At 44.2% G+C, this 26390-nt stretch overlaps 2 protein-coding genes and 3 pseudogenes across 2 annotated transcripts; all 5 read left to right on the forward strand.

The window, feature by feature from the left end:
* Window positions 1-49: 49 nt before the first annotated feature.
* LOC140644146 (feather beta keratin-like) lies at window positions 50-794 on the forward strand (annotated as a pseudogene).
* A 2260-nt stretch (window positions 795-3054) lies between these two features.
* On the forward strand, window positions 3055-3798 carry LOC140644157 (feather beta keratin-like; annotated as a pseudogene).
* A 2391-nt stretch (window positions 3799-6189) lies between these two features.
* On the forward strand, window positions 6190-6934 carry LOC140644161 (feather beta keratin-like; annotated as a pseudogene).
* A 6247-nt stretch (window positions 6935-13181) lies between these two features.
* LOC140644286 (feather keratin 4-like) lies at window positions 13182-13532 on the forward strand. Its single transcript, XM_072846954.1, has one exon. The coding sequence runs from the start codon at window positions 13182-13184 to the stop codon at window positions 13530-13532; it is 351 nt and encodes a 116-aa protein (XP_072703055.1).
* Window positions 13533-25309: 11777 nt separating this feature from the next.
* LOC140644260 (feather keratin 1-like) lies at window positions 25310-25660 on the forward strand. Its single transcript, XM_072846901.1, has one exon. It carries the CDS (start codon window positions 25310-25312, stop codon window positions 25658-25660), a length of 351 nt encoding a protein of 116 aa, XP_072703002.1.
* Window positions 25661-26390: the final 730 nt, after the last annotated feature.

A 26390-nucleotide genomic window follows, 5' to 3' on the forward strand; every position in this document is an offset into this window, starting at 1 on the left:
TAACTGTGATGCTTTGCATGCAAGATGAGCTTGTTGGTTAACACATTACATGCGCAAGGGGTGCCTCTGGGCCTGGGGCGCTCTGGACCAGTATAAAAGCCAGTCCAACAGCAGGCTTCCTCATCCGCTTCCCTTGCCTTCTCCTCCTTGGTGAACAAGGTGAGCTGCAACCCCCTTTGCCTCACTCTTCTCTTTCTCTTGTTCTCCTCTTGGTCTTCTGGTCTTGGTGTAGCTTTTGCTGAGAGCCTTGCTCCTTTGTTGTGTTCCTGATTCTTGGCTCCTTGCGAACACCATGGGAGGTGGGAGAAGGTCTTGTGCTTTCTTGACAGGGCAACCTTGGGGACCACGGCTCCTAAGGCTCTCTTGCTCCCTAAGCAGGCTGTTCCTGCTTCCCAGCCTGTGCCTTTGCTCTTGCCGATTGCGCTGTCAGGCTGCACCTCACACACTGCCTGTGCTTTCCGTGCCCTCTCTCCCAGGTGCACCTCCGTCCCGCAGCCATGTCCTGCTACGATCTGTGCCGCCCCTGTGGCCCAACCCCGCTTGCCAACAGCTGCAACGAGCCCTGTGTCAGGCAGTGCCAGGACTCCCGCGTGGTGATCCAGCCCTCTCCTGTGGTGGTGACCCTGCCTGGACCCATCCTCAGCTCCTTCCCCCAGAACACTGCTGTGGGATCCACCACCTCCGCTGCTGTTGGCAGCATCCTGAGTGAGGAGGGAGTGCCCATCTCCTCTGGGGGCTTTAGCCTCTCTGGCCTTGGTGGCCGCTACTACGGCAGAAGGTGCCTGCCCTGCTAAAGGCGGGCCGGGTGTCCAGTGAGTGCATCGACCAGGAAGCCCAAAGCCAGGTGCCGGACTGAGGTTGGAGCTGCTGGCCAGGGTTTCCAGATGGTTGAGCTCCCTCGTGGCCTCCTGCAAAGGAGGGAGGGAAGCAAGGTGCCATCCTGTGCTGTCTGGAAACACGGCCAACTGATGTCTTCTTCTTGTCCTGCTTTCTTCTCCGCATCATGAGTCCCTGTTGCCTCCTGCTGAGCTGTGCCAGGGGTTCATCCTGAAGCAAGTTGAGAGGGGCCCTGCTCATCACCCTCTCCCCATGTGTGTGGGAGGAAGACGCGCGTCCCATTGCTGTGAAGGGGTGCCTGGCTGTCAGCTGCCCTGGTAGCAGCGTGGACCGGGTCCCTTCTGGCATGCACTGCTTTGTTTCTCTCTTCAGACTTATTAAAGTTTATGGTGCATTGTAGCTTGAGTCTCCTCGTGTTCCTTCCCTCCTGGAATGCCCGGCCAAGCTGCCGAGGGGGTAATGTGATGCCGTGGGTGGGAATAGGGTGGGTGAGTGTGGGCCAGTGGTGGACCTTTCTCGTGCCTGTAGGGCTGAGTACCCTCAATGGCCATAGGCATTGGAAGAGACGTGGGGCAGTGGAGGGGTGTGTGGTATGGTCTGACTATGGAAAGGGTGGCCAGGAGCTCCCCAAGGGGCATGTGAGCAACAAGTGAGGTTGGATACTGGCTCCCAGTTGATGAGGCAAGCCATTGACGTGCTGGAAGACATTTCTGTGCAGGCTAGCACCCACCTGGGCAAGGCTCTGGTCGCATGGTACCACTTGCAATGTGTCCTTGCCCTTCCCTCCTCCAAGCACTTCTTCCAAACCCTGGAACCGGAGGGAGTCCCAAAGGAGTTGAAGGGACACGTGGCAGCCAGGGCAACTGTGTAAAGGGAGATGTGTGCCCTCTGCTAGATTTTAGCAGAATGGGGATGGGTTGAGCATGGGTGTGTAAAACGGGTAGGGGAGGGGATGGACACACAGGGGTCGTCCTCCCTCATGTGAAAGTGATAGGTAGCGTTGGTGACATGTCCTGGAAATTCTGAGGAGGTCAAGAAGGGAGCAGGAAAAGCATCTTTGCCCCCACCGGAGCAGTCTTGTGGTCAGAAGCCTTAGGTGTTGCGGAGTCCTTCTGTGTGTGTCACCGTGTCCTGAAGGGAAGCGAGTGTGGAGCAGACGTGCAGCAAATGCTCCAGAAACCTCACTCAGCTGCTGTGCAGGCTGTGCCTGGAGAGGTCCCAAGCAGTGTTCCTTTTGTCCCTCCAAGCAGGCCTGAAGCTGGGGAGACTGAGGGAGTGGTACGTGACCAGCTCTGTTCTCAGTCCCTCCTTCCCGCTCCCTTGTCCTCCACAGGCAATACTTTGGTCCTGCTGCTCTGGTCGTGCTTCAGGTAGAGTAGGAGGCTCCTCTTGTGCCGTGCTCCTCCGACTGTCCTTGCAAAGCCTTGTGCACCCTGCTTTGCTGCTGAGCCGGGTTGGGTGTCCTGTGGAAATCCTGCCAAGTTCTTGGTCGTGCCTGGTGTGCCGACAGTCTGGATGGCCAGAGCAGAAGTTGTGGCAAAGACACAGGCAGGAAGAAGTGCGTGTATCGCTTGGCCAGCATGTGCCTTGGTCGCTGGGGTGCCTCCACCTTTGCCAGAGGTCTCCAGCAAAGAGTGTTGGGAGGGGAATAGCCTTCATTCTTACCCTCTGGTACTCTGCTGCTTAAGGCAGGTAGGGATGAAGGAGAGAAGGAAGATGGCAAACGAGCCAGGCAAACCTCTGCTGAGAGCAAAGCTCAATCTCAGAGAGAGAGTCTAAAACCCAAGAGCAGAGGTGCCGTGCCTAGAAAGGCGATGCCTAGTACAGTGTGAGTGAGCACAGCACGAGGGAGAGCAAGAGATGGTGCAGCCCCTTGCATGTGGATGTCCAGGCTGAAGCCTCAGGGTTATGAGGAGACCTGCCCCATTCATCAGGAAGCACTTTAAAGTGAGGCCCGGGGGGGCAAGGGGCTGCCATCACCTGGTGAGGTGGGACACTCCTCATCACTGGCTGCATCATCTGCCTGTGCTGACATGTCATTTCCCTGGAAATATGTTGGCCTCTAATACTGTCACTTGAAAGGAGCCTGTGTGGCTGAATGGGCATGTCATGAAGAGGGAAATGAAAAGGCAGCGTTGCAGGGAACATAAACAATCTCTGTCTTTCTTTAACTGTGATGCTTTGCATGCAAGATGAGCTTGTTGGTAAACACATTACATGCGCAAGGGGTGCCTCTGGGCCTGGGGCGCTCTGGACCAGTATAAAAGCCAGTCCAACAGCAGGCTTCCTCATCCGCTTCCCTTGCCTTCTCCTCCTTGGTGAACAAGGTGAGCTGCAACCCCTTTGCCTCACTCTTCTCTTTCTCTTGTTCTCCTCTTGGTCTTCTGGTCTTGGTGTAGCTTTTGCTGAGAGCCTTGCTCCTTTGTTGTGTTCCTGATTCTTGGCTCCTTGCGAACACCATGGGAGGTGGGAGAAGGTCTTGTGCTTTCTTGACAGGGCAACCTTGGGGACCACGGCTCCTAAGGCTCTCTTGCTCCCTAAGCAGGCTGTTCCTGCTTCCCAGCCTGTGCCTTTGCTCTTGCCGATTGCGCTGTCAGGCTGCACCTCACACACTGCCTGTGCTTTCCGTGCCCTCTCTCCCAGGTGCACCTCCGTCCCGCAGCCATGTCCTGCTACGATCTGTGCCGCCCCTGTGGCCCAACCCCGCTTGCCAACAGCTGCAACGAGCCCTGTGTCAGGCAGTGCCAGGACTCCCGCGTGGTGATCCAGCCCTCTCCTGTGGTGGTGACCCTGCCTGGACCCATCCTCAGCTCCTTCCCCCAGAACACTGCTGTGGGATCCACCACCTCCGCTGCTGTTGGCAGCATCCTGAGTGAGGAGGGAGTGCCCATCTCCTCTGGGGGCTTTAGCCTCTCTGGCCTTGGTGGCCGCTACTACGGCAGAAGGTGCCTGCCCTGCTAAAGGCGGGCCGGGTGTCCAGTGAGTGCATCGACCAGGAAGCCCAAAGCCAGGTGCCGGACTGAGGTTGGAGCCGCTGGCCAGGGTTTCCAGATGGGTTGAGCTCCCTCGTGGCCTCCTGCAAAGGAGGGAGGGAAGCAAGGTGCCATCCTGTGCTGTCTGGAAACACGGCCAACTGATGTCTTCTTCTTGTCCTGCTTTCTTCTCCGCATCATGAGTCCCTGTTGCCTCCTGCTGAGCTGTGCCAGGGGTTCATCCTGAAGCAAGTTGAGAGGGGCCCTGCTCATCACCCTCTCCCCATGTGTGTGGGAGGAAGACGCGCGTCCCATTGCTGTGAAGGGGTGCCTGGCTGTCAGCTGCCCTGGTAGCAGCGTGGACCGGGTCCCTTCTGGCATGCACTGCTTTGTTTCTCTCTTCAGACTTATTAAAGTTTATGGTGCATTGTAGCTTGAGTCTCCTCGTGTTCCTTCCCTCCTGGGATGCCCGGCCAAGCTGTCCAGGGGTAAATGTGATGCTATACAGGGTAAAGACGTAGCTGAAGGGATGTGGTGGACTCATATCTTTCCTGGGAGATTTGGAGCAGGGGAGTTCCACTGAAATGGTCACCTGGAGGGGAGTGTCCTTTCCATGTGACAAAGCAATGCAAAGTCACCCACATCCCTTTGTCCTGAACACCAGACTTGCTGTGTCTCTCAGCAACCCCTGCAATGCTTTCCATGGCTCCAAGACGCGTGGGGTGTGTTACCGATGCCCAAGCAATTGTAACCCTTCCCTTCTGCCCCCCAGACCATCTCTTTGTGCTGCTGAGCTCCCTTTCTGAAGTAGTCAGCAATATTGTCATAGCACCACAGTCACTGCTTGGCAGATTACATGACTTGTTGCCCATGACACTGAAGTGAGGGCGCTTAGCAAGTCCTGCTGTGTCCCTTGCACACCAGGGGAAGGAGAGAAAGAAAGCCTCCACGATGCAGCCATTATGTCTTCCTGCCCTGAACGGTAAGACCACCAACATCAGGGAGGAAAGTAACCTTGCTCGTGGGTGAAGATGGCTTGTAGTTGGTGGGGTCTACTCCACCGGGATGTGGTGGTAGCTCCTGCCACAGGGGATGTAGGAGAGGCCAAGCTGCCTATCTCTTCTTCCCACATCCTCTAGCACCCCATGAGTGATGTTTTGCCCTGTGCCTCCCCACTCCTACTTCAGGTAGAGTGAGGGGCACCTCTTGTGCTGTCCCATATGCTGTGGGAACCCCTACGGTTCCTTTCCCCATAGCTAAAGCCCCATGTTCCCTGAAAGACAGCTGCTGTCAGCAAACCCCCTGTGCCCTGCTGTGTAGCAAGGCCCTCAGGAAATGCACTCTCCATCGACATTCATGAGCCATGCTGAGCAGACAGCAGAAGCACAGTGGGGTGAAACTATGATACCAGAGAGGGCAGGCAGCATCTGCAGCACGTGATCCGAGAGAGCAGGGTGTGGCAGGGCATTGGAGCCTTTGGACAGACCCTCGCCATAGGCGCTGGCTGTGGGAGTATCAAGGTCTGGGAGGAGACTCTAGGTGTGGATTTTCTGGGGCAGGGATGTGACTCAAAGGACCCTTAGCAGAAAAGGCAGATGTTGCACTTATAAAATGAATGGAAGCTTCCTTTCTTGAAGGAACAAGTCCTTCCCCGCATTGTTGTGATAGATGGAGCTGGTGTCCTGTGTCCCAGGTGCACAGGAGATTTCCTCTTCTTGCACATCAGTGGCCTGAGTGCAGTAACAACAGGCCCAATGGCCCTGATGAGCCTCACCTGGGGTCTCTCACTCCTCCCTCTTCCCTTTGACCCAGGGCTCTATTTAAGCTCTGTCCTGAGCCCTTAGTCCTTTCTTCAGCTTGGTGGCAGGACTGTAAGCCTGCCGTTCTTTTGCAGATTGGTTTATGCCTGACTGTGAGCCCCCTTGATGCAGACCCTAAGTTGTCCACTGATTTCCCAGCCTCTCCTTGGGTCTGTCTGGTCGTTGTGGCTCTGGTCAGCAATCAGTGGGCTCTGTTGACCCGGGTTACCGTCATTGGGTCTGCTCCTGACGTGTGGGATGACTGCCCTGCTTGATGTCAGTCCTGCTTCATCCCCATGAACCTGACAGTTGAGCTGGACCCTGGGCTGCACCTGTCTACTGCCTCTGCATTTTCCTTGCTCAGGTACTGTGCATTGGGATCATTCTTTTATTTCTGTGTCATTTGCGCTGGAAAAATCGTGGCCTCTAATACTGTCACTTGAAAGGAGCCTGTGTGGCTGAATGGGCGTGTCATGAAGAGGGAAATGAAAAGGCAGCGTTGCAGGGAACATAAGCGGCGTTCCCATTTCCTTAACTGTGATGCTTTGCATGCAAGATGAGCTTGTTGGTTAACACATTACATGCGCAAGGGGTGCCTCTGGGCCTGGGGCGCTCTGGACCAGTATAAAAGCCAGTCCAACAGCAGGCTTCCTCATCCGCTTCCCTTGCCTTCTCCTCCTTGGTGAACAAGGTGAGCTGCAACCCCCTTTGCCTCACTCTTCTCTTTCTCTTGTTCTCCTCTTGGTCTTCTGGTCTTGGTGTAGCTTTTGCTGAGAGCCTTGCTCCTTTGTTGTGTTCCTGATTCTTGGCTCCTTGCGAACACCATGGGAGGTGGGAGAAGGTCTTGTGCTTTCTTGACAGGGCAACCTTGGGGACCACGGCTCCTAAGGCTCTCTTGCTCCCTAAGCAGGCTGTTCCTGCTTCCCAGCCTGTGCCTTTGCTCTTGCCGATTGCGCTGTCAGGCTGCACCTCACACACTGCCTGTGCTTTCCGTGCCCTCTCTCCCAGGTGCACCTCCGTCCCGCAGCCATGTCCTGCTACGATCTGTGCCGCCCCTGTGGCCCAACCCCGCTTGCCAACAGCTGCAACGAGCCCTGTGTCAGGCAGTGCCAGGACTCCCGCGTGGTGATCCAGCCCTCTCCTGTGGTGGTGACCCTGCCTGGACCCATCCTCAGCTCCTTCCCCCAGAACACTGCTGTGGGATCCACCACCTCCGCTGCTGTTGGCAGCATCCTGAGTGAGGAGGGAGTGCCCATCTCCTCTGGGGGCTTTAGCCTCTCTGGCCTTGGTGGCCGCTACTACGGCAGAAGGTGCCTGCCCTGCTAAAGGCGGGCCGGGTGTCCAGTGAGTGCATCGACCAGGAAGCCCAAAGCCAGGTGCTGGTCTGAGGTTGGAGCTGCTGGCCAGGGTTTCCAGATTGTTGAGCACTCTCCTGCCTTCCTGCAAAGCGTGGAGGGAAGTAAGGTGCTGCCTGGGGACATGGCCAACATATATCTTAGTCTTGAAATTCCTGCTTTTTATAACTTTTCTTGATCTGTGATTTTGAATTTCATATTGACTTGGTATAATGCTGTACTTTCAAAAGGTCAGTTGAGGGGTTTTATTCAGGAATTAAGGAAAAGTAGAGTCTTGCTTGGTTCCTTTCAGTTGGAATGGTTTAAATGGCTTTTTTTCCATTTATATATTTTTTTGTTGTTTTGCTGAATACTACTTGACTTCTTGACATTAAACTGATGTTGCATTTGAATGCGTTTCATGGTGGTTTTGTCCTTCTTTTTTCATTCCCTTGAGGAAAAATGTGTCATCATATGAAAAATCTATGCAGAGTTCCTTTTCAGTAGAAATGTGAATTGAATTGTCCCCTCAATCAATCTCAAAAATAATTTCTTTATTGTTTACACTCCTGTGAAGCATTGAACAAGTTTACATAGGTATTTCTTTTGCTAATTTTTTTCCAAAATTTTTTCCACATCTGTGCGTAAAAGTACAATTGTTATATTTCAGGTTGGGAGCTTTCTGATCTCATCAGTTATTTGGCATCTTTGAAACTCTGAGAATTTGAAAGTGCATAATAAGATTTTCAGAAGCACTATTTGGGTTTTGGTTTTTTGGTTAGATTGAATACTACCAGACTCTGAAGCTTTAACCATGACATGCTTTGAGTGATCTTGACTCAAGGCTTCAAAGGTGAAGTGAGTGTTCAAATCCCATCAAAGAAGACTCTTTATATGATTTTATCATGTATACATTTTTATGATTGGCTGTGACCTCTCTTTCAAGCCTTAAAGAAAATCCAATAAATCTTATTCCTTAGCTAATCCACAGAAGGACTCTCATAATATAGAGGGAAAATTACATGATTGGAGAACTAGCTATATGGCCATAGGTATTTCTCTTAAGAACAGTTTGTTTTTAATCCTGTTACCCACCATCTAGGAATTTTCTCAAATATGTTAAAACTGAGCACATTTTGTGCAACTAAGAGTCATCAAAGAATAACCTTGTCAGTAGGTACATAAGCTTTGAGAAATTTATCCAAGTTTTAAATTGTATCAACTCCATTGCTCTCCCACTGGAGCTACACAGGGTCTGGCAGTACATAGAACAGGAAAGAAATAAGAATGAGAGTTGTGTATTTTCTGATGACTCTATGCCTTTTGCAGGGTTTCCTCTTTTAGAGCCCTCTAAAATCTATTTGAAAATTACAGTATCATAGTGCTGAGATAGAAATAGTGGAGGAACCAGAGGGAAGATACCTGGCATTCAAGTTTAGTGCTGGAACCAGTCCAAATGTCCCCACAGCAGGGGAAAAGAGGTAGGTTGGTTTTTTTCAAATGTTTTACACTTATGTTCTAAGTTTCTTTACTTAAGAATTACTTGCAAAGTAACGAAATTGAAGGGAAAATATAGTTTAGAGATAAGATGGGATATGTCCCCTTTTAGGCTGTGGCTTGAGGCAGCAACAGCAAAATATGAAAGATGGTAAATAGGTACTGGACTGAGTGGAGTCTCTGCTTAAAAATTGGTTTCCATGAGTGTATTTTCTAAACAAATAATTGAAGAGACTGGAATGCATACACAGGCATATGGTGCCCTGTTGACAGAACTGGTATGACTGAAGTAATTATTCGCTCAGATCTGTGAGGAATCACTGATTGCACTCTGATGTACATCAAAGAATGGCTTTGTTCTTGGTGGCAAGAAGGCGTCTTTCTATGATGCAAATGGACGTGTAGTATAAAGAGTACAGAAATGAATTTCAGGAGAATGAAATGTCTGGTTAAGTGGCCTGTGTCCAACAACAGCATGTCCTGAAAGGTACATTTGTGGTGCTTGTTGTGAATGAAAAAGCTTGGAGAACTACTCTCTGCCATAAGTCCCTAAGTCTACGCTTGCTGATTTAAAAGGAAAAATAAAGCAGTGTCCTGGAACTAGTCATCGTCAGACAGCATGGCATCATGGAGTGTTTGTGCAGGATGTCGAAGCCTTTGTTAAATGTGTCATTAGAGAGACAGTTCCTGAAGAATGTGACCGTCAATTTGAAAGCCATGTCCCCTTTGTATGTTAAGATTGGAGAAATGGGTACAATAGCTATGCATATGGATGTTTACAAATTTATGAGACTATTGAGGCATCCTTTTTTGCATGAATTAGTTCCCACATATATTTTTTCAGGTGGAACCTTTTCTTGATAATGAAATTGTTTTGCTTTGTTTTCCAGTCTAGGTTCACCCTGGCATTGCATGAGAAGCATACTCTACCCATTAAAAATTCTTTCATCTTCACAATTTATGGGTACTTTTAATTTCTGGTACTTTTATACCGACTCTATTAGTGTCAATATGAAATTACTCCAAGCCCAGTCTAATAAAGACTCTTTTTCAGATCCTCAGCAATTTGTTAGCTTGCGGGTGTCTTGGGAGCACAATCTAAGATCACATTCAAGACATTCACTAAAGCTCTTTGTGTGCTATTCCCTGCCTGACCCACTTAAGAACAATTACCAATTAACTTGTTCACCATCTTTAAAAAAGATCTCCAAGGAGAGCTTCAAGCCTCTTGGACGAGTTCTCTGAGCCAATCAGACCAGTCTGGAGTTGACCCATGATCAGGAGACAGTTAAAGAGTCCTTTTGAAAATACTGCAGTGATCTGTGATGAGTTTGTTTTTAAAATATGAGGTACTATACCAAATAGAAGCTCTTGTATAAATGGAGGGAAGCAGAACAGCAGTGTTGAAAACTTCTGTGGATATTGTTACAAGTTTTACAGGAAAATTAATTCTCCAGGTTGCCAGTAAGCACCTGATGCTACAAAAGAATTTTTATTTCAAAAATGTGCATGTTTACATGTTTATGGGTTGGTAGCATTGTTTAGGTCTGGAAAGGAAGGGAAATATTTAAGAGTGTAAGTGGGTCGGTTTAGATAAAGTTATTGAAATATGAAAAGCAGTTTAAAAATTTGTATAAGGTTGATTTTTTTTCTTTAAAGAATTGTTCAGGGTTGGTTTTCATAGAGTCTGTCAAAATACAAATGGCTTCATTTTGTGAAGGTATAAACCTATGTGTTGGCTTATAGATGGCAAAGAACGATCTTGGTTCAGAGGTTTTAAAGACATCCCATTGGGCAGATGGTGACGGTGTTAAAACCTCATCATATATCATGAACAGTTTGATAAGTGAATTCTGTGAATATGCACAATGTTAATGAAAATTGTGAAGGACTTTGAAGCCCTTCTTCTTTAGGAACCTAAGACCAAGAACTTTTATTTCCCAGATGTCTATGAATCCTCATGCACAATATTCAACAAGTCTTCTCCAAGGAGAGGTTCAAACCCTGCAGCTTGTACAGGAGAGATTGCAAAATAAAGTTAAAAATCATATTAAAATTTTGTATATATATTCCACTTATGCAATGAACTTCCATCAGTCTGGAATGTAATCACTGTTGTACTGCTGTCTGTAGCAAGGGAAAAAATACAATGGCAAACAGGCCCTTGTGTGGTTTTTTTCCCCAATGACTCCACAGTTAAGCTTGTGCAAGGATAATACCTCAAAATAGTTTAAAATTCATATGTCCCCTCAAGATGACTTGTGAAGTACTATTCATATTTGTGGTCTGAGATGATACAGAGGGGAGTTATAGGTTCCCTTCATAAAAGGACTGATAAATCAGGTTTAAATGTCCCCATGTGCTAGCAGCTGTGCCTCAAACTGTGTTACTGAAGTTTAATAGGGTGATACTATCCAAATTTGATATAATATAATAGTATTTTTCTCTGAGTTTCACACAGGGCTCTGATTTTCTCATTTGATTCAGTGGGATTTCAGGCGTGCATATGCTTGTGCTTTTTTGCAGGACCTTCACAAACCATAGAAGTTCAGTCTAGTTTGTTCTTATGCTTGGCTGGAGTCAGAGCTTTGTAAATATTGGTGGAGACCAGAATTTATTAAGGATTTACACTCATATTATTAATAAAAGAACACCTCTGAATGATGAATTATGTATTATATAAATTCTTCTTAATATTTTTCCTTATGATTAAAGTGAAATGTACACTGGAGCATAAATTTTGTTGTGACGGAAAGGTGGCACTGGAATAAATTTGGTCCATAACACCAGAAGATGACAGAAACTTGTATGACAGAATATGTATGTCAGAAGATAAGGAAATGAAAGCAAAGTAATGAACAGTAAGGAAAAGACTTCTAATCAGTTGGAAGCATTTTGCATTCAGGACATACTTGTTGGTAAATTATTTCATGCACAAAGGATGTCTGTGGTCCTCAGGCCATCCGAGATGCAGTATAAAAGCTAACTCAACTCAAGGTCCTTCCTACCACTTCTCTTACCTTTTTTCCTCTTTTGTGAACAAGGTTAGTTCAAATCTACTTCTCTTTTTCTATTTGTTGAATTCATGCCTTCATAACAATTTGATTGCTGTTCTTTTTTCTGCACAGTATTCTGCTAGTTGCTGGATTAGTTGGGGGGAAGACTATTTTCTCTTTCAAAAGTTGTTTTTTTGCTGTTAGAATTGCAGGTATTTCTGGAGTCCCGACTTGACCATGCAGATCCTTGAAATGGTGACATGAATTTAGTCAAATGTGGGCTTTCAGACTTGCTAAGTGACTCAGCAAATCCCAATAATAATAATAAAGATTAACACACTGAATGGGTAGAATACCTGTGCAAGGGGGTTGGAACTAGGTGATCTTTAAAGGTCCCTTCCAACTCAAACCATCCTATGATTCTATGATTACAGAGATTTATGTCCTCAGTCATCTTTCAAGTAGCAATGTGCATTTTATATCTTTAAAGGTCTTACCCATCATCTGTAATGCCTGAAATTTCAACTGGGTTGGTATGAAAACAACGGTGTTTGTAAGGGATGTGGATGCATTTATTTTCAGAAATGACATCCAGAAAAATCCTTTTCTTTGCTGTTTAATGGGAGGCTTTTTCAGTGTTTCCATTTTTATGATGAATTTATTATTGGGCATAGTGGGTAACGAGGGTAAAATGAACCAGATACTAAAAGAAACAGCTGGAGAGTAAGGAAACTAGGAAGGTTTAAAGCAGAGGTTTGTGGGTTTTAAAAATCAATTATGTCAAACCACAAGCTTTTGAGCTCTAAATACCACTTTCTAAATGAAGACAAAATGAAGCTGCATACTGAGATTAGAAAGAATAGTCATACTGAGTTCAGCAAGGATATCGGCTCTAATCACGTATCCTCAGCCTTCAATGGACTTCAATATGATAGACATCATCAAAAAGTTCTGCTTGGTGTCTTACAGATGCCAAGTTTTGAAATTATGTTATAGTATGTGATGACATCTCCCGCAAGTTGAGAGAAATGCTTTCAGGGACTGTGAGGAGAAGGGGAAAGAATAGCAAAAATAGAGGAGAGCTGAGCACCCAACAAACCAAGATGGGCATAAGAAGCAGCAAACTTTGTGTTTATTGGTGTGTTGGAACTGGATACAGGGAGTATGTTGGGAACTCCTGGCTTTCTCATGGATGGCACATCTGTGGACAAGTTGTCTGGGAAAGATTTCCAAAGACCTCAGCTTCAAGTATGCTTAACTATATTGAAAGTTGTACCTCTTCATAGGTGAATTTGGAACCTGGAAAATAATTCTTCATTTCATTTTCCAGCTCTCTATTGAACTCTAGCCATAAGTACATTTGTGGCTAGGTATTACTCATAATTACTACTTCTACAATGCTCTGAATACCTGGGGCTGGATCTCAGTAGTGTTTTTCCAGACGTACAGCCAATCAAAATACTAAAATTAAAGTAATGATACAGGTATGTGTCCTTTTGTTCTGCTGCCAGCTATTCCACTGGATCACCCAACAACTGTGAGAGGATTATTTCAGCCTCCATCTTCTTGTAGCATATTTAAGAATTCGGTTTCCTTCTCAACTCACTCCTCACTCAACTCCTAAAAGGATCCCTGGAAAGCTCCTGTTTTCCTGATACCTGTGCTGAGTAAATGTAAGTGCAATATGACTCCTACATTTCATTCACTTCTGGTCCTGTATTTCAGACTTACCTCCATCCCACAGACATGTCTTGCTATGAGCGGTGTCCTTCCACCTCCTGCAGCCCAACCCCACTGGCAAATAGCTGCAACGAGCCCTGCATCAGGCAGTGCCAGGACTCGACAGTGGTGATCCAGCCCTCTCCCGTGGTGGTGACCCTGCCTGGACCCATCCTCAGCTCCTTCCCCCAGAACACCACTGTGGGATCCTCAGCATCTGCAGCTGTTGGGAGTGCTCTGAGTGCCGAGGGAGTGCCCATCTCCTCTGGCAGCTCCTTGGGATTTGGGAGTTTTGGCTATCCAGGCCTGCGCAGTGGGTACAGCCGGCCTTACCGTCGGTACAGCACCTACCACAGTGGCTTCTATGGGCCATGCTAAAGTGTAAAGAGCAAGCAGGAACAAATGACCAGGAATGCTGAAGTACAAGCTGACACAGGACTGCGCTCGTGGCCATGGTTTTCAGAAGCAGTTAGATACTCAGAACTCCATCTGAAGTTAATGGAACTGTGGGAGTTAGTCATTCCACAAAATGAGGCCCCTACTCTTGTTATACTACTTTATATTTCTAATCAAGTATGTAGTTCTGCTGTGCATCACTGTATTTGATACTGCCTGGTGTAAAACTTCTAATTTAGACAGTAGATGGGACTTGATTGTCAAGGTGCAATGCTATGCTGAAAGAAGAGCTCTTTCTGTGGAATACATCACCACGAGATGGGCCATTCTTTCCATATTGAAACCTGTTGCTTTGCAGTATTTTAATCCACTCTTTGGTATTTTAATCCACTCTTTGGTATTATTAAAGTTATGCTTTTATCATATCTCCAGTATTACGTTTTTTTTCCTTCCCCTCCTACCTTCTTTTGAAGCTTTTTCTGGGTGAAATTCATCACCGCATAGCTCATCACTACCAGGTGGAGACATTATATGAATACTACTGGGGCCACTAATAAGAGGAGAGGAACATATGTTTAGAGCTCAAATCAAGAAAATATTTAATTTTGCAGCTGAAATGCATATTGATTCCACACTACCTCATCATAATACTTGGCTTTCTGCATCTCTGTCAAGAAATTATTCTCAAGGCTGGAAACGTTTTACGATCTAACAGAATGGCAGGATATCTGATCTAGCATATAATGGTATTTGTTTTAAGGAATCCTGTTGTGATTCACCCTCTCAATAACTCTGACCTGGAGCTGCAGGGTGCAAAGAAAGATTTACATTCTTTTACCATCAAATCACTGCTCGAATGCTTGGATTTGTGAAGTAAAACATGAACTGCAGCAGAAGTCTCGAAAGAGATATACACATAGCTTTTTGTGACAGAGAGCAAAACTGTTTGATCTATTTACTTGCTATTTACTGTGTAAGTACTGCATATTTTAGGGCTCCTTATAAAAGCCTGGCTGTCTTTACTGTCCTGGCTGCAGCCCTAAAGAATTCCAACAAAAAGCTCATGTCAAGGAATGAAGCATGCTAACATAAAATAAATATAGAACACTTGTAGGCATTAAAACCTTTAGAAATCCTCACAAGTAAATTGTCTTTGCTAAAAGTAAGGACCTGAGATTTAAACCAGATTTGCAACAGCCACTGAAGCTGTTTTAGTGACAATAGATTTTGGGGGAAAATGAAGAGATTCTCATGTTGGGAAGGCTTGAGGCATTCAAATAACTCCAGTTATATAAATTCTGTTGCAGCTAGTTAAATTGTCACCGATAGTTAAATTGTTCCCAGTAGTTAAATCGCTTATGGTTTATGTACCAGTCTAGTCTCATCCTGGCATCAGATGAAAAGCCTTCCTCAAAGCTTCTTTCATCTCAAAGACCTGTGGATGATTTGAATGCCTTGTACTATTACACTCAAGCCTCTGAGTCAACATAAAGATGATACAAATTTCAATTCATGTAAGTAATTTGTCAGTGCTTTGGCAATTTGGTAGTTCACTAGCCTGTCATGGGAGCACTCTATTGTTACACAAAGGGTTTTAACTGAGTGTGTGGAATGTGAAACTCCATTACTGATCCATAAGTGAGAGCTGTTCTGTCCTGGTTCAGCAGCCTTAGCAATCCCAAAAAGCAAGATCTAAAGGCCCTCAACCTTTTGGGTGAACTCTAGGTGCTAATTAGACTAAACTGGCAGAATATTAATGAAAACATTTTCACTCTGTTAATGACTCTGTTTCTAAAATATTATATACCCTCCAAGAAAAACTGTTTATGTCCCTAGAGGGAAGAATAAGGAAAAGTTAGTATTCCTTGGCTATCTCATTTTACAGATGAAAGGGAAATGAATTCTCCAGGTGAGTGGTAGCATTCACCTACTATAAAGAAATATTTTTTTAAATATATAAAAAGATGACAGGTAGTGTGTTGGAGAGTAGAGATTTTGAGGCAAGGGAAGAAAAAGACTCTCTCCTTTTATAGAAAAGAAGAGGAGAATTTTCTTGTGGAGAATCATTAAAATATGTTGAGTTATAGGATTTTACAGAAGATGAAGAGTTGGCTTTTCTTAAAAAACAATTATGAAAATTTTTAATAAAATAATTAAAGTTTCTGAAGGTATTTACCTTGAATTAGTTTGTGAAGTCCTTTGAGTGATCTTGACTCAGACACTTTGAAATTAGTTTATTAGCCAGGTGATGCGAGTGCTGAGATCTTGTCATGTACCTTGAACACTAGGTAGCATGAAACTTTGCATATTTGAGCCATTAGTGAAAAGCTGTTCTGAACTTTGAAGTCCTTTGTTCTTCTGAAGACCAAGACCAACCTATGTATAAAGACACTCTTCATTTAGAGCTAAGTCATATCTTTTGCTGAGGGATGGTGTGCTAAGAGGAGAGATGTAATCCCTGCTTTTTGCATACTTTCCATCTGTGCAAGTATTTCCAGCAGGTTGGAGTACAGCCAGGGCGGGCCACTGCAGGCTGGAGAGGTGAAACAAATCGTGTAACAATAAATGTAATGGAGAACTGCTGGGTGTAACTTCTACTGATGCCATAGTTTGGCTCAGGCAGAGCACTGCCTCTAAGAGCCAGTACTTGAAAGCACTCTTTAACATGCACATGCATACTTAATTTGATGTGAAAATTGCTGCACATCCTGGTGACTTACTGGGATCTCAGGTAGGGATAATGGTGATTCCTCAGATGAGAGACCGCACAGAAATCGTATGGAGAATTAGAGGCAGTTAATAAACGTCACAAAGTAACAAGATCAAGTAATCAAGCTCTTTCATTAAAAGTGTGATTGTTTGACTTTGGCATGGAAAATGAAGTTAAAATTTATGACTGGGTAAAGAAATGCAGTCTTATATGTGTTTGTATTAGCTGTATTCATGCAAACTGGGAAAACTGTGGGTCAGCCCAAGCAGTTCTAGAACATGTTTTATTGTCTCTGGTCAGCAATTCTCACTGGTCTTAATTTTCTTTAACCTTTGCAATACACATGGTGCTCTTCTCAGCTGTATGTTTGTGTGGGATTGAAATAGCGCAGAAGTGCAAAATTTGGGAATACCTATTATACATCTTGTCTTGTGGTAAAGCTGAGTCCTTGAAATGGAAATGCTTGTGAATTGATCCCAGGCACCCACCTCAGAGCTAAATGATTATTCACTTAAAGGAGTGAAGTCTTGAATAAGGACTGTGCATCGCATACACTCCCCTTAAGCAGTGTCTTGATGACTAAAATGAAACATAAAATGTACATCAGCCTTAGGAGGCAACATAATTACTGCTGTAATTCAAACGAGTCACCACAGTCTTCCAAGCAATTAAGTGGGTGCACACTGGTGAAGATGAAAGCTTTGTGTATACTGGAATGTGAATGTAGTAAGGGGAGGAGAAAAAACAGAGCAATACTAAAAGAAGATTTTGAAAAGGAAAAAAAAAAGGGTTGATCAGTTTGGTGGATTTTGCATGCAAAAGTACAGATCATCAAATAGTTTCATGAATAATATATGTTCCAGGCAGGCAGTCTGGAACATGGTATAAAAGCCTATAGAACACAAGACTCTTCCATCCACTTCTCTTGCCTTATTCGCCCAGGTGAACAGGTAAGTCTGAATCTACCCAGTGTCTTTTTAAATGCTAAACTGTTACTTTGATGACTTTTTTGTTGTTGTTGTTATTCTCAGTTCTTTATAAATATTGCTAAATGTTTCCTTTTGGGAAGGAAAATTAGAAAGGCTTGCTTCTATCAAAAAGAAAGGCTTTATTTACTTGTGAAGCAGGGTGTAATGAGACAGAACTTAGAGGATACTGGCAATATTGTCTCTCAAAACAAGCAGCTTCATGCTCCATTTTAGAGACCAATGCTAGGGGAGTAGCTAGCCAATGAACCTGGTTGGAAATACAGTCTCATTTTAAGAAAGTGGGAGTAGGCAAAAAAAAAAAAAGTGCTGAGTTCCAGGTCCAGGATCTATCCCCAAGTCCTGTTTTCCACAGGCAGAACAGCATTCAAATCAAGGCAGAAACCTCTGATCATGAAAATAACCCTTCTTCACACTCCAAGTTTGCCTGTTCTGGTCATATGACATTTGGGAGCAAAGAATGCTTCTCAAGTACTTTTCTACAGTTCTGCAAATACTGATGGCTGGGCTATTAGTGACTAAGTTCTAGCATTTGGGCCCCTCACTACAAGAGAGACATTGAGGGGCTGGAGCGTGTCCAGAGAAGGGCAACGAAGCTGGGGAAGGGTCTGGAGCATAAGTCTTATGGGGAGCGGCTGAGGGAGCTGGGGTTGTTCAGCCTGGAGAAGTGGAGGCTGAGGCGAGACCTTATCGCTCTCTACAACGACCTGAAAGGAGGTTGTAGCGAGGTGGGGGTCGGTCTCTTCTCCCAGGTAACAAGTGATAGGACGAGAGGAAATGGCTTCAGGTTGCGCCAGGGGAGGCTTAGACTGGATATTAGGAAATTTTACTTCACTGAAAGGGTTATCAAGCATTGGAACAGGCTGCCCAGGGAAGTGGTTGAGTTGGCATCCCTGGAGGTATTTAAAAGCCGTTTGGATGAGGTGCTTAGGGACATGGTGTAGTGGTGGGCTTGGTAGTGTTAGGTTTACGGTTGGACTCGGTGATCTTAAAGGTCTTTTCCAACCTATACAATTCTGTGATTCTGTGATTAAGGCACTAAACCCGGTTATGTGTCAATGTTCAGCTCAGGGCCACTTTCCATGCCTGATGAGAGCTCCAGCTGCTGTTCTCCATCTCCTGGTACAGTCACAATTGTACCTTCTCCAGAGAGACAGTGCAAAGGGAAACTACCAAAGAATGGGAAATGCCTTTGCTGGTAAGGGTTAGGACAAACTTTACCATGACTGGCACCACAGTTCAGAGGCCAGCCGCAGAGCAGAGACATCCTCCAGCAGCCTTATAAAAATAAGAGAAACCTCTATGTTATTTTCAGACTGCCTACTGTGGATTTTTATCTAGTAAGTGATTACCTCTCTGACCACCTTCTCTAGGTACTTTCACATGTTATCCTCTTCCCTGACTTTTATAAACTTAATACAACTTTTATATTGGATTTACTTTCTTCCCTGTATTTCAGACTTCCCTCTGTCCTACAGACATGGCTTCTTATGACCTGTGTCCTCCCACCCCCTGTGGCCCAACCCCACTGGCGAATAGCTGCAATGAGCCGTGTGTCAGGCAGTGCCAGGACTCAACATACTTGATTCAACCCCCTCCCGTGGTGGTGACCCTGCCTGGACCCATCCTCAGCTCCTTCCCCCAGAACACCACTGTGGGATCCACCACCTCTGCAGCCGTGGGCAGCACCCTCAGCTCTGAGGGAGTGCCCATCTCCTCTGGCAACCCCTCTGGATTTGGGAGCTTTGGCTACCCAGGCCTGGGCAGTGGGTACAGCCGGCCCTACCGTCGCTACAACACCTACTGCAGTGGCTTTAGTGAGCCATGCTAAAGCATGAGGAGTAAGTAGGAAGAAATGACCAGGAACGCTGAAGCATGAACTGACACAGGGCTGAGCTCATGGCCATGGTTTTCAGAAGTGATATTAGATACCCCCAACTCCACCTGAAGTTAATGGAGCTGTGGGAGCTTGGCATCTCCTAAATCAGACCTTGCTTGTCTTATTCTTCGAATACTTCATACTTCTGATGAAACATATTTTTTTCTATTGCTGTAGATGGGACTTTATTGTCTCAGTTCACAGCAGCATTGAGAAAGGAAACCCAGGATGAAAAGACATATTAGCTGTTGTCTTATTGAATCCTAGGAATATATACTTGTACTTTGTACTTTTTTATTCCGCTTTTTGTTCTCATTAAAGTTATGCTGCATTACAATCCAAGTCTCCTGGTGTTTGTTTGAAAAACTTTTAGCAGCTCACTTTGTGTAAAATTTCTTACTGTTCCTCTGTTTCGTTAATTGAAAGCTACTTTTTCATGTTGACTAGAAATAAGGATTTGGCTGATGACTTCTATGCCAAGAAATCATTTTACAGCCAGGAAACTTTGGGAACATGGTATCTAGAAGGAAGATATATTGTAACAAAGTAGAGGCTTTTTTGTGGAACTAAATTAGATACATTGTAGCAAAGTGGATACTAGATACAGAGTAAATATTTTGCCCTCAAGTTCTATAGATTTGGTACATTTCCTTCCCCAACTCTGGCTTTCACCACGGGGGTAAGACCACGCACTTAAACTGATGGTTATCAGTTCCTCTTGTTCATCAGAAAATGTTTCTGATGGCCATGGTCTGATCAAAGTGGGACCCCTAAGAGAAAAGACCATAGGGAGATTGGGGGGAATGTTCTAAGAGGAGACCTGCCCCCCCTGCAAATTATACTGAGTATTTTTTGTAATTAATGCCAATCTATCTAAGTCTACTTAAATATGGATTTGTAACTCATGTTGTAAACTGAGCTCCTGGTGCCTCTGTGTGGATCTTCATGGGCTGGTGCTGAAACAGTTGGGTTCGGCAGAGGTACTTGTGTACGCTCACTGGTTGCAGGCATTCGTGGAGCTAAATGACAGGCTGAAATTTCACCCCATGCAAAAGTCTGTAATTTCAAAGTTTATTTTGAGTATGAAAACCCTTCTTTTCTTACTGGAACGGAAAGTCTGTAAATGAATATGTGTTAGTCCTGGGTCTCCAGCTCCAAACAATCAGGCTGTGATCTTTTCCTTCCTAAATGATTAATGGAAGTAAATGTAAAATCAGGGACCTGGCATGTAATTGCAGCAAAACACAAGTGAGTGACATCTCATGTAATCCTTGGCAGAAAGAAATGATGCCTTGTGAAAAGGGTTTATACCAACAGGCAATCCCTTGCTCTGAGGTGGTGAATTACAGGTACACATTGATCAGTCTTGGTGGCACCAAGACATCGTTCTGCAAGGAAGGCGGATCTGACCCCCTTTGCCATGGGTAGATAAATACTAATTGCACTCTTACCATTTGAAATATAATTAAAATCTGCATTTGAAAAATTATTCAAACATATTTGAAAAATAACTAAAACCCACCCATTTTGGGTGTGGTGTTTTGCAGAGGTTCTGGTGTGTTGCAACAGTTTCTTCCCTCCAGCGTAAATTAATTTTTGTTGTGTTTTCTTCTACTGTTCCCCATTGAATTCCAGCATAACGACCACACTACACCTGGCTCTTTGCAGAACTGCTCCACAGATCTGTATGCAGTAGTTAGTTACATTTATTTTTTGACAAAAAGGGAAATTGTAACATAAATTGTTTAAGCTTATTAGACCACAGTAAGATGCAAAACCAAACCTCAAACTTTAGTAATTTTAAAGTTCTTCATAACAGTATTTTAATAACATTAACAATGAAAATAGCTATGTTAAGGTATGAACGTTGAGGACTACATATCTACCTATATTTGAACACCTTTGCCTTCAAGGGAGCTATTTGAGCAGCAGAAGCTGAAGCTGTGAAGCTCAAGTCACAGGTTCTGCCTACACCGAAAGGCAACTCAGATTACACATACAGCATGTACTATTCAGCTGCCTGGGCCAAAAAACAAATTACAGCAAACAATGAGTGGTGGGTTGCAATAGAAACAGCAATGCCATGCAGAGGCATCCAGTCTGACTGAGCTAAGCAACCTTAAGCTATAGATACATCTTCTGTTTTAAGCAATGAGGCAGAAATTGCTAATACCATGGGGGCATTAACAGAGTTCATTCTCAGTGGCCTGGAACCAGGTGCCCTAGATTATTGTGTGAACTTCAAATGGCTATGTATGATATGCAGGCTGTTGCTAATGCTGTCAATAAGCATCTATATTAGTACAATTAGCTAAGAATGAGGTCTGAGCTAAAAGCTAGAACTATCCATCAGAGCTGTTGTGAATGGTGAGACAAGGGAATGGCATAGGAGGTCTCTGAGTTGCAAGAACTTTTACAGATTTCTTCAACTGCTCAAAGACCCTGAGCCATCCATTTCTTTATAATGACCTAATTAATTACATTTCAATATTTATTGCAGATGGCACTCTTCTTGCCAGAGAAACTTCCATTTTCTTTGTGTCTGTTTCTCCATGCACAGATTTTGGGGTCATTTTTGTGTCTGGAGCCATTACATGGGGATTACTGTGAATAAGCTTCCACTTCCATTTTGATTAAGAATTTTTTTTCAGACATTTAGTCACTCACAGGTGTCTCAGGAGGATGTTCTGAGATTATGCAAGAAGTTTTAATTACAATCTGAATATATAGGTCTTTCCTTGGTTATACAAAAAAAGCTGTGAACTTCTAATTCACTCAATCTCAAAGATCAGGCAATTAAGTCATTCTGACTGTACAATAAAGTGGCTGGAGTTAGAACAATAATTATTGTAATTATTTTCAAGGAAGACTGTAGACATCTCTGAAAATGTTGCTAGATCCTTTTTTTAAACTCATAGTCTGATTTTTAAAGTATTTTGTGTTTTCCAAGCAGAGCTTGGATGAAGGCAGAATAAAAAAAATTATGAAAATAATCTATGAATACTGTTATGCAAATTAATTCCTCAAATAGCTGCTAGATACCAGCTGCTATAGAGGAAATTATTTTTGAAAAAACTTCCTAATCCTTTAGAATATGGAGAAGTACTGAGGAATGGACAGGGTTGGTGAAGCTAAAAAAGGCTAGGGCAATTTATTTGAGAATCTCCTTGAAATATGAGACAGCTTAAACCAAACCTTGAGCTATTTTTTAATTAAAAATAAAATAGCTGTAATTCCTGCAGCCAGGAACAATGACATAAATTTTAGAACCCAATGACTGACCTGCACTCCCAAATCTTAATAATATATTATTACAGAAGTGATATGAGAATTCAAATATGGGTCACATATCTTAAATTTGCACTTAATATGATACTTTGCATGCCTAGCACTTTAATAAAAGCTTCTGATAAACTTTGAAGTTCTCAGGAACCTATGACCAAGCCAAACAAGTTTCTGTTCCCAGGGGATCTTCACAAAGACACTCCTAATTTAGAGGTGATTTAAATGTCTCAGTAGTTAAAGTGCTAGGAGAGCAAAAACCTCAGTACTAATCTCTGTGTCTAGGATTGCTTATGTATTTTACCCCTTTACTATTTATCCTGCAAGCCCACCCTACAGAAGAGGCTCAATCTCATTGTGCAATCCAAAGACTGCTGTAAAGTGACAGAAAAATTGACTGCAAGTGAGGAAATTATTGACACTTTATATACTTTTGACACTTCTCCAACTGGCTGCTGTTGGTCTATAACACATCTGTACCAGACACTGCAGGGACAGCTGGAGAAATGAATGCTGCAATAGGAAAGGAAGAATTCTTGTATGTGATTTCTTCTGCCTCCACAGCTGAGTTTTGCAAAACCTTATCTTTTGCAGAACTCTTCCTTGAGAACAAATGTCACCAAGCAATGCAACATACTTATGCATGTGGAAGTTAACCTAAAAACAGACGCTGATGTTTTGAGGTCTGAGATAAGAATAAAAGTGAATTTGTGGATTCTTTAGATAAAGAAGTCCTAAAACATCAGGCCCAGAATTAGAGACAGCCAGGAAAGATCTTGTATTAATAAGATTTGTGCTTGACTCTTCCACAGAAGTGCTGTCATTTGATATGATCTCATTAGGCTGGACTTCTAATACTCTTTTGTTTCTTCTTCCATGTCAAATAAATAACCTGTATCTTAAGCATTTTTCTACTTTTATCTCAGCCTTTGTACTTTTCAATTACAGCCATAACACTTTTCAATTCCTCCCAACTCTTACAGGATTCTTCAGTGTCCTTCGCTTTTAACAGTATTTGTGCTGCTTCTCTCATTTTGGGGCTGGAGTTGGGTGAAAATTGTGTGTGTATTTCTAGCCATTTTCTGAAAAAATCAGGCTCTCTTCTCCTTTCCCCAAAAGCAGCTTGAATCCCCAAACGACAAGTGCTCATGGGTTGACTTCCAAAAGCTGAAATTCTTCATGATTTCCAACAGTATTTACCTTGCAGAGGAGGGTACAAGGGACTGCATTATGTAAATTATGCTTAATCTCCTTTAGTGACACCAGGAAGATCCAAGAGGGTTTTGAAGGCAGAATAAATTCTTCTGAATTAATCATTCTAGTGTTCCCAGAAATTAACTTGGCCCAGAATATTTTAAGATGAAAGAAACTTGCGGTCAGATATACATGCCACAAGATAAGGAAGTGAAGCAGTAATAAACACAAATACTGAGGCAAAAAAACATGTAATCAGTAGTGGCTCATAAATAACTTCATGCACAAAGAATGTCCCAAGTTGTTGGGCAACTTGGGACTCAGTATAAAAACCTGAGCAACTCAAGGCTCTTCCATCCATTTCTTTTGCCTTCTTTGCCTTGGTGAATAAGGTAAGCCTGAACCCATTTATTCTCTCTTTATATGTTGAACTGTTGCCTTGATGAATCTGTAGCTTTTTCTCCCTAATGTTGTAGTATATTCAGCTTTTTTCTCTGAGGGAAGAAGGGGTTTTCATATGAAAAAGGAAGTTTTCTGTTGGTAGTCAGTTATAAAAATCATTGAATGGGACAATTAGCCACAAGTTAGCCAGTTAGGTCTATTTATTCAACTTTAGCATCCAAACAAGTTTTCAGGTCCTGCAGCTGAGCATAAAATATCTGTAGTGAATTCTTGGGTCTGTTCAGAGTAGTGTGCTGGTCTGTGGAAAATTCAGCTAAGGCCAGAAGATCGGAAGAACATGGGACACTGGCCAATACTGGTAGTCCTGGGTCACCAGCTCTCCAGATAGAAAGCAACCATCAGTCCATGCCTGCCTTTGAAACTGTAGTTCTTCTGCAGGTAAGGAGTGACCTTTAACCAGTTGCTTCTCCATCCTCCAAACAACTGTGGACAGATTTGCACTGTAGCTTCTGAGATCGGCTGATGATTTTAATATTAATAGCGATACACAAAAATAGAAGCGTTCCCGAATTCAGCTGCCTGTCCTTCCATTTCTTATTGAACAAATTTTAAGTGCTTAAGCTTCTATTTTCCACTTTCTAAACCTGGGATAAGAGACCTCCAAGATGGAACATGCATGAGAGGAAGCGAGAGGAATGAAATGGGAAAGGTTATTTGCTCTATTAGCATTAGGTAGGATGTTTGTCATCATTGACTGTTTAGCAAAGAGGCAAGCCTTGGATCACGAATAACAAGCTGACCCTTAACCGTTTTCCAGCAAAGCACCTTCATCTGAAGGCTACAGAGTCAACCTCTATTTCTCTAGGACACACAGAGCCCTAATAGCTTTCCTGCGTGCACAACGGCAAGGGGAAGTGTTGAAAGTACCTTTTCCCAGAGTAGTGTTATGGCCCTGTGGTTAGGGCACTCTCTGCAGTGTGAATGAAGAGACTTTCAGCATCAGCATGTACCCTGGTTCCTGAGTGAGTTGACTAACCACGGAGGCTTCAAGGTAAGTTCCTGACTGAGGTGCACCAATGCTACCTTCCCTAGCAGCCTCCTTAAAGAAAATGCAAGCTCATGCCTGTTTTCAAAGTACTTCCTCTGGATCTGGTGAAAAATGTCATCTTGCTCCCCATGGAACCTCTTGTTAGCTTGTTACATACTCCCCTTACGAGAAAATTTCAGCTGTACAAAGAGAGTTTTATTTAAATTCCTGTCTTGCATTTGTTTCTTTTTCATTTCAGATTTACCTGACCCCACAGACATGTCTTGCTACGACCTGTGTCCACCCACCCCCTGTGGCCCAACCCCGCTTGCCAACAGCTGCAATGAGCCCTGTGTCAGGCAGTGCCAGGACTCGACAGTGGTGATCCAGCCCTCTCCTGTGGTGGTGACCCTGCCTGGACCTATCCTCAGCTCCTTCCCCCAGAACACTGCTGTGGGATCCTCAGCATCTGCGGCTGTCGGGAGTGCGCTCAGTGCTGGAGGGGTCCCCATCTCCTCTGGCAGCTCCTTGGGATTTGGGAGCTTTGGCTATCCAGGCCTGGGCAGTGGGTACAGCCGGCCCTACCGTCGCTACAACACCTACCGCAGTGGCTTCTATGGGCCGTGCTAAAGCGTGAGGAGCAAACAGGAAGAAATGACCTGGAATGCTGAAGCACAACCCGATGCAGGACTGAGCTCATGGCCATGGTTTTCAGATGCAATGCTAGACACCCACAATGTGAAGTTAATGGAGCTGTGGGAGCTTGGCATCTCCTAAAATCAGGCCTTTGCTTGTCTTACTTTTGTGATGCTTTACTTTATATTTCCAATCAAATGTCTTGTTCTCTTATGCTTTTTTGTATTTGACAATGACTAGGTAAAATATGTAATCATTAGAAATTGTTCTGCATGACTGAATTAGTACAGTCCACTTAAACAATGAAGAAGGAAGATCTCATTTTGCTGAATGTGTCATTGTGAGAGGGATGAGTGGGTACTGTCCTTAGTGGACCATGGAAATGTATTCCTTACACTTTACATTGCTTCCTTCCATTCCTCAGCCTCATTAAATTTGTGCTGCATCATACTCTGAGTCTGCCTGTACTTCTTTCTTCTCCCAGCCCCTTTTCCAGCTTGTCTGTGGTAAAACAGGTCCCTTTGAAAGTCATCAGTTCTAGAAAACACTGTGCAAATAAATCCATGCCAATTGCCAAAGGAGAACAAGTCAGATTTCAGTTGTGGAAAAAGTTCTTTTGTCTATACATGGTAAATCCAGCCCGAGTCAATTTATCAAAGGCTAGAAAGAGATGATGTTCACCTGCAATGGGTGTGTCTCCTGCTGTTGCATAAGCAGGAAATCT

Source organism: Ciconia boyciana, chromosome 26 (genome assembly GCF_034638445.1).
Source record: "Ciconia boyciana chromosome 26, ASM3463844v1, whole genome shotgun sequence".
Classification (NCBI taxonomy): Eukaryota; Metazoa; Chordata; class Aves; order Ciconiiformes; family Ciconiidae; genus Ciconia; species Ciconia boyciana.

Coding starts and splice junctions, on each gene's coding strand:
- LOC140644286 (XM_072846954.1), top strand. CDS start 13,182: ATGTCTTGCTATGAGCGGTGTCCTTCCACCTCCTGCAGCCCAACCCCA.
- LOC140644260 (XM_072846901.1), top strand. CDS start 25,310: ATGTCTTGCTACGACCTGTGTCCACCCACCCCCTGTGGCCCAACCCCG.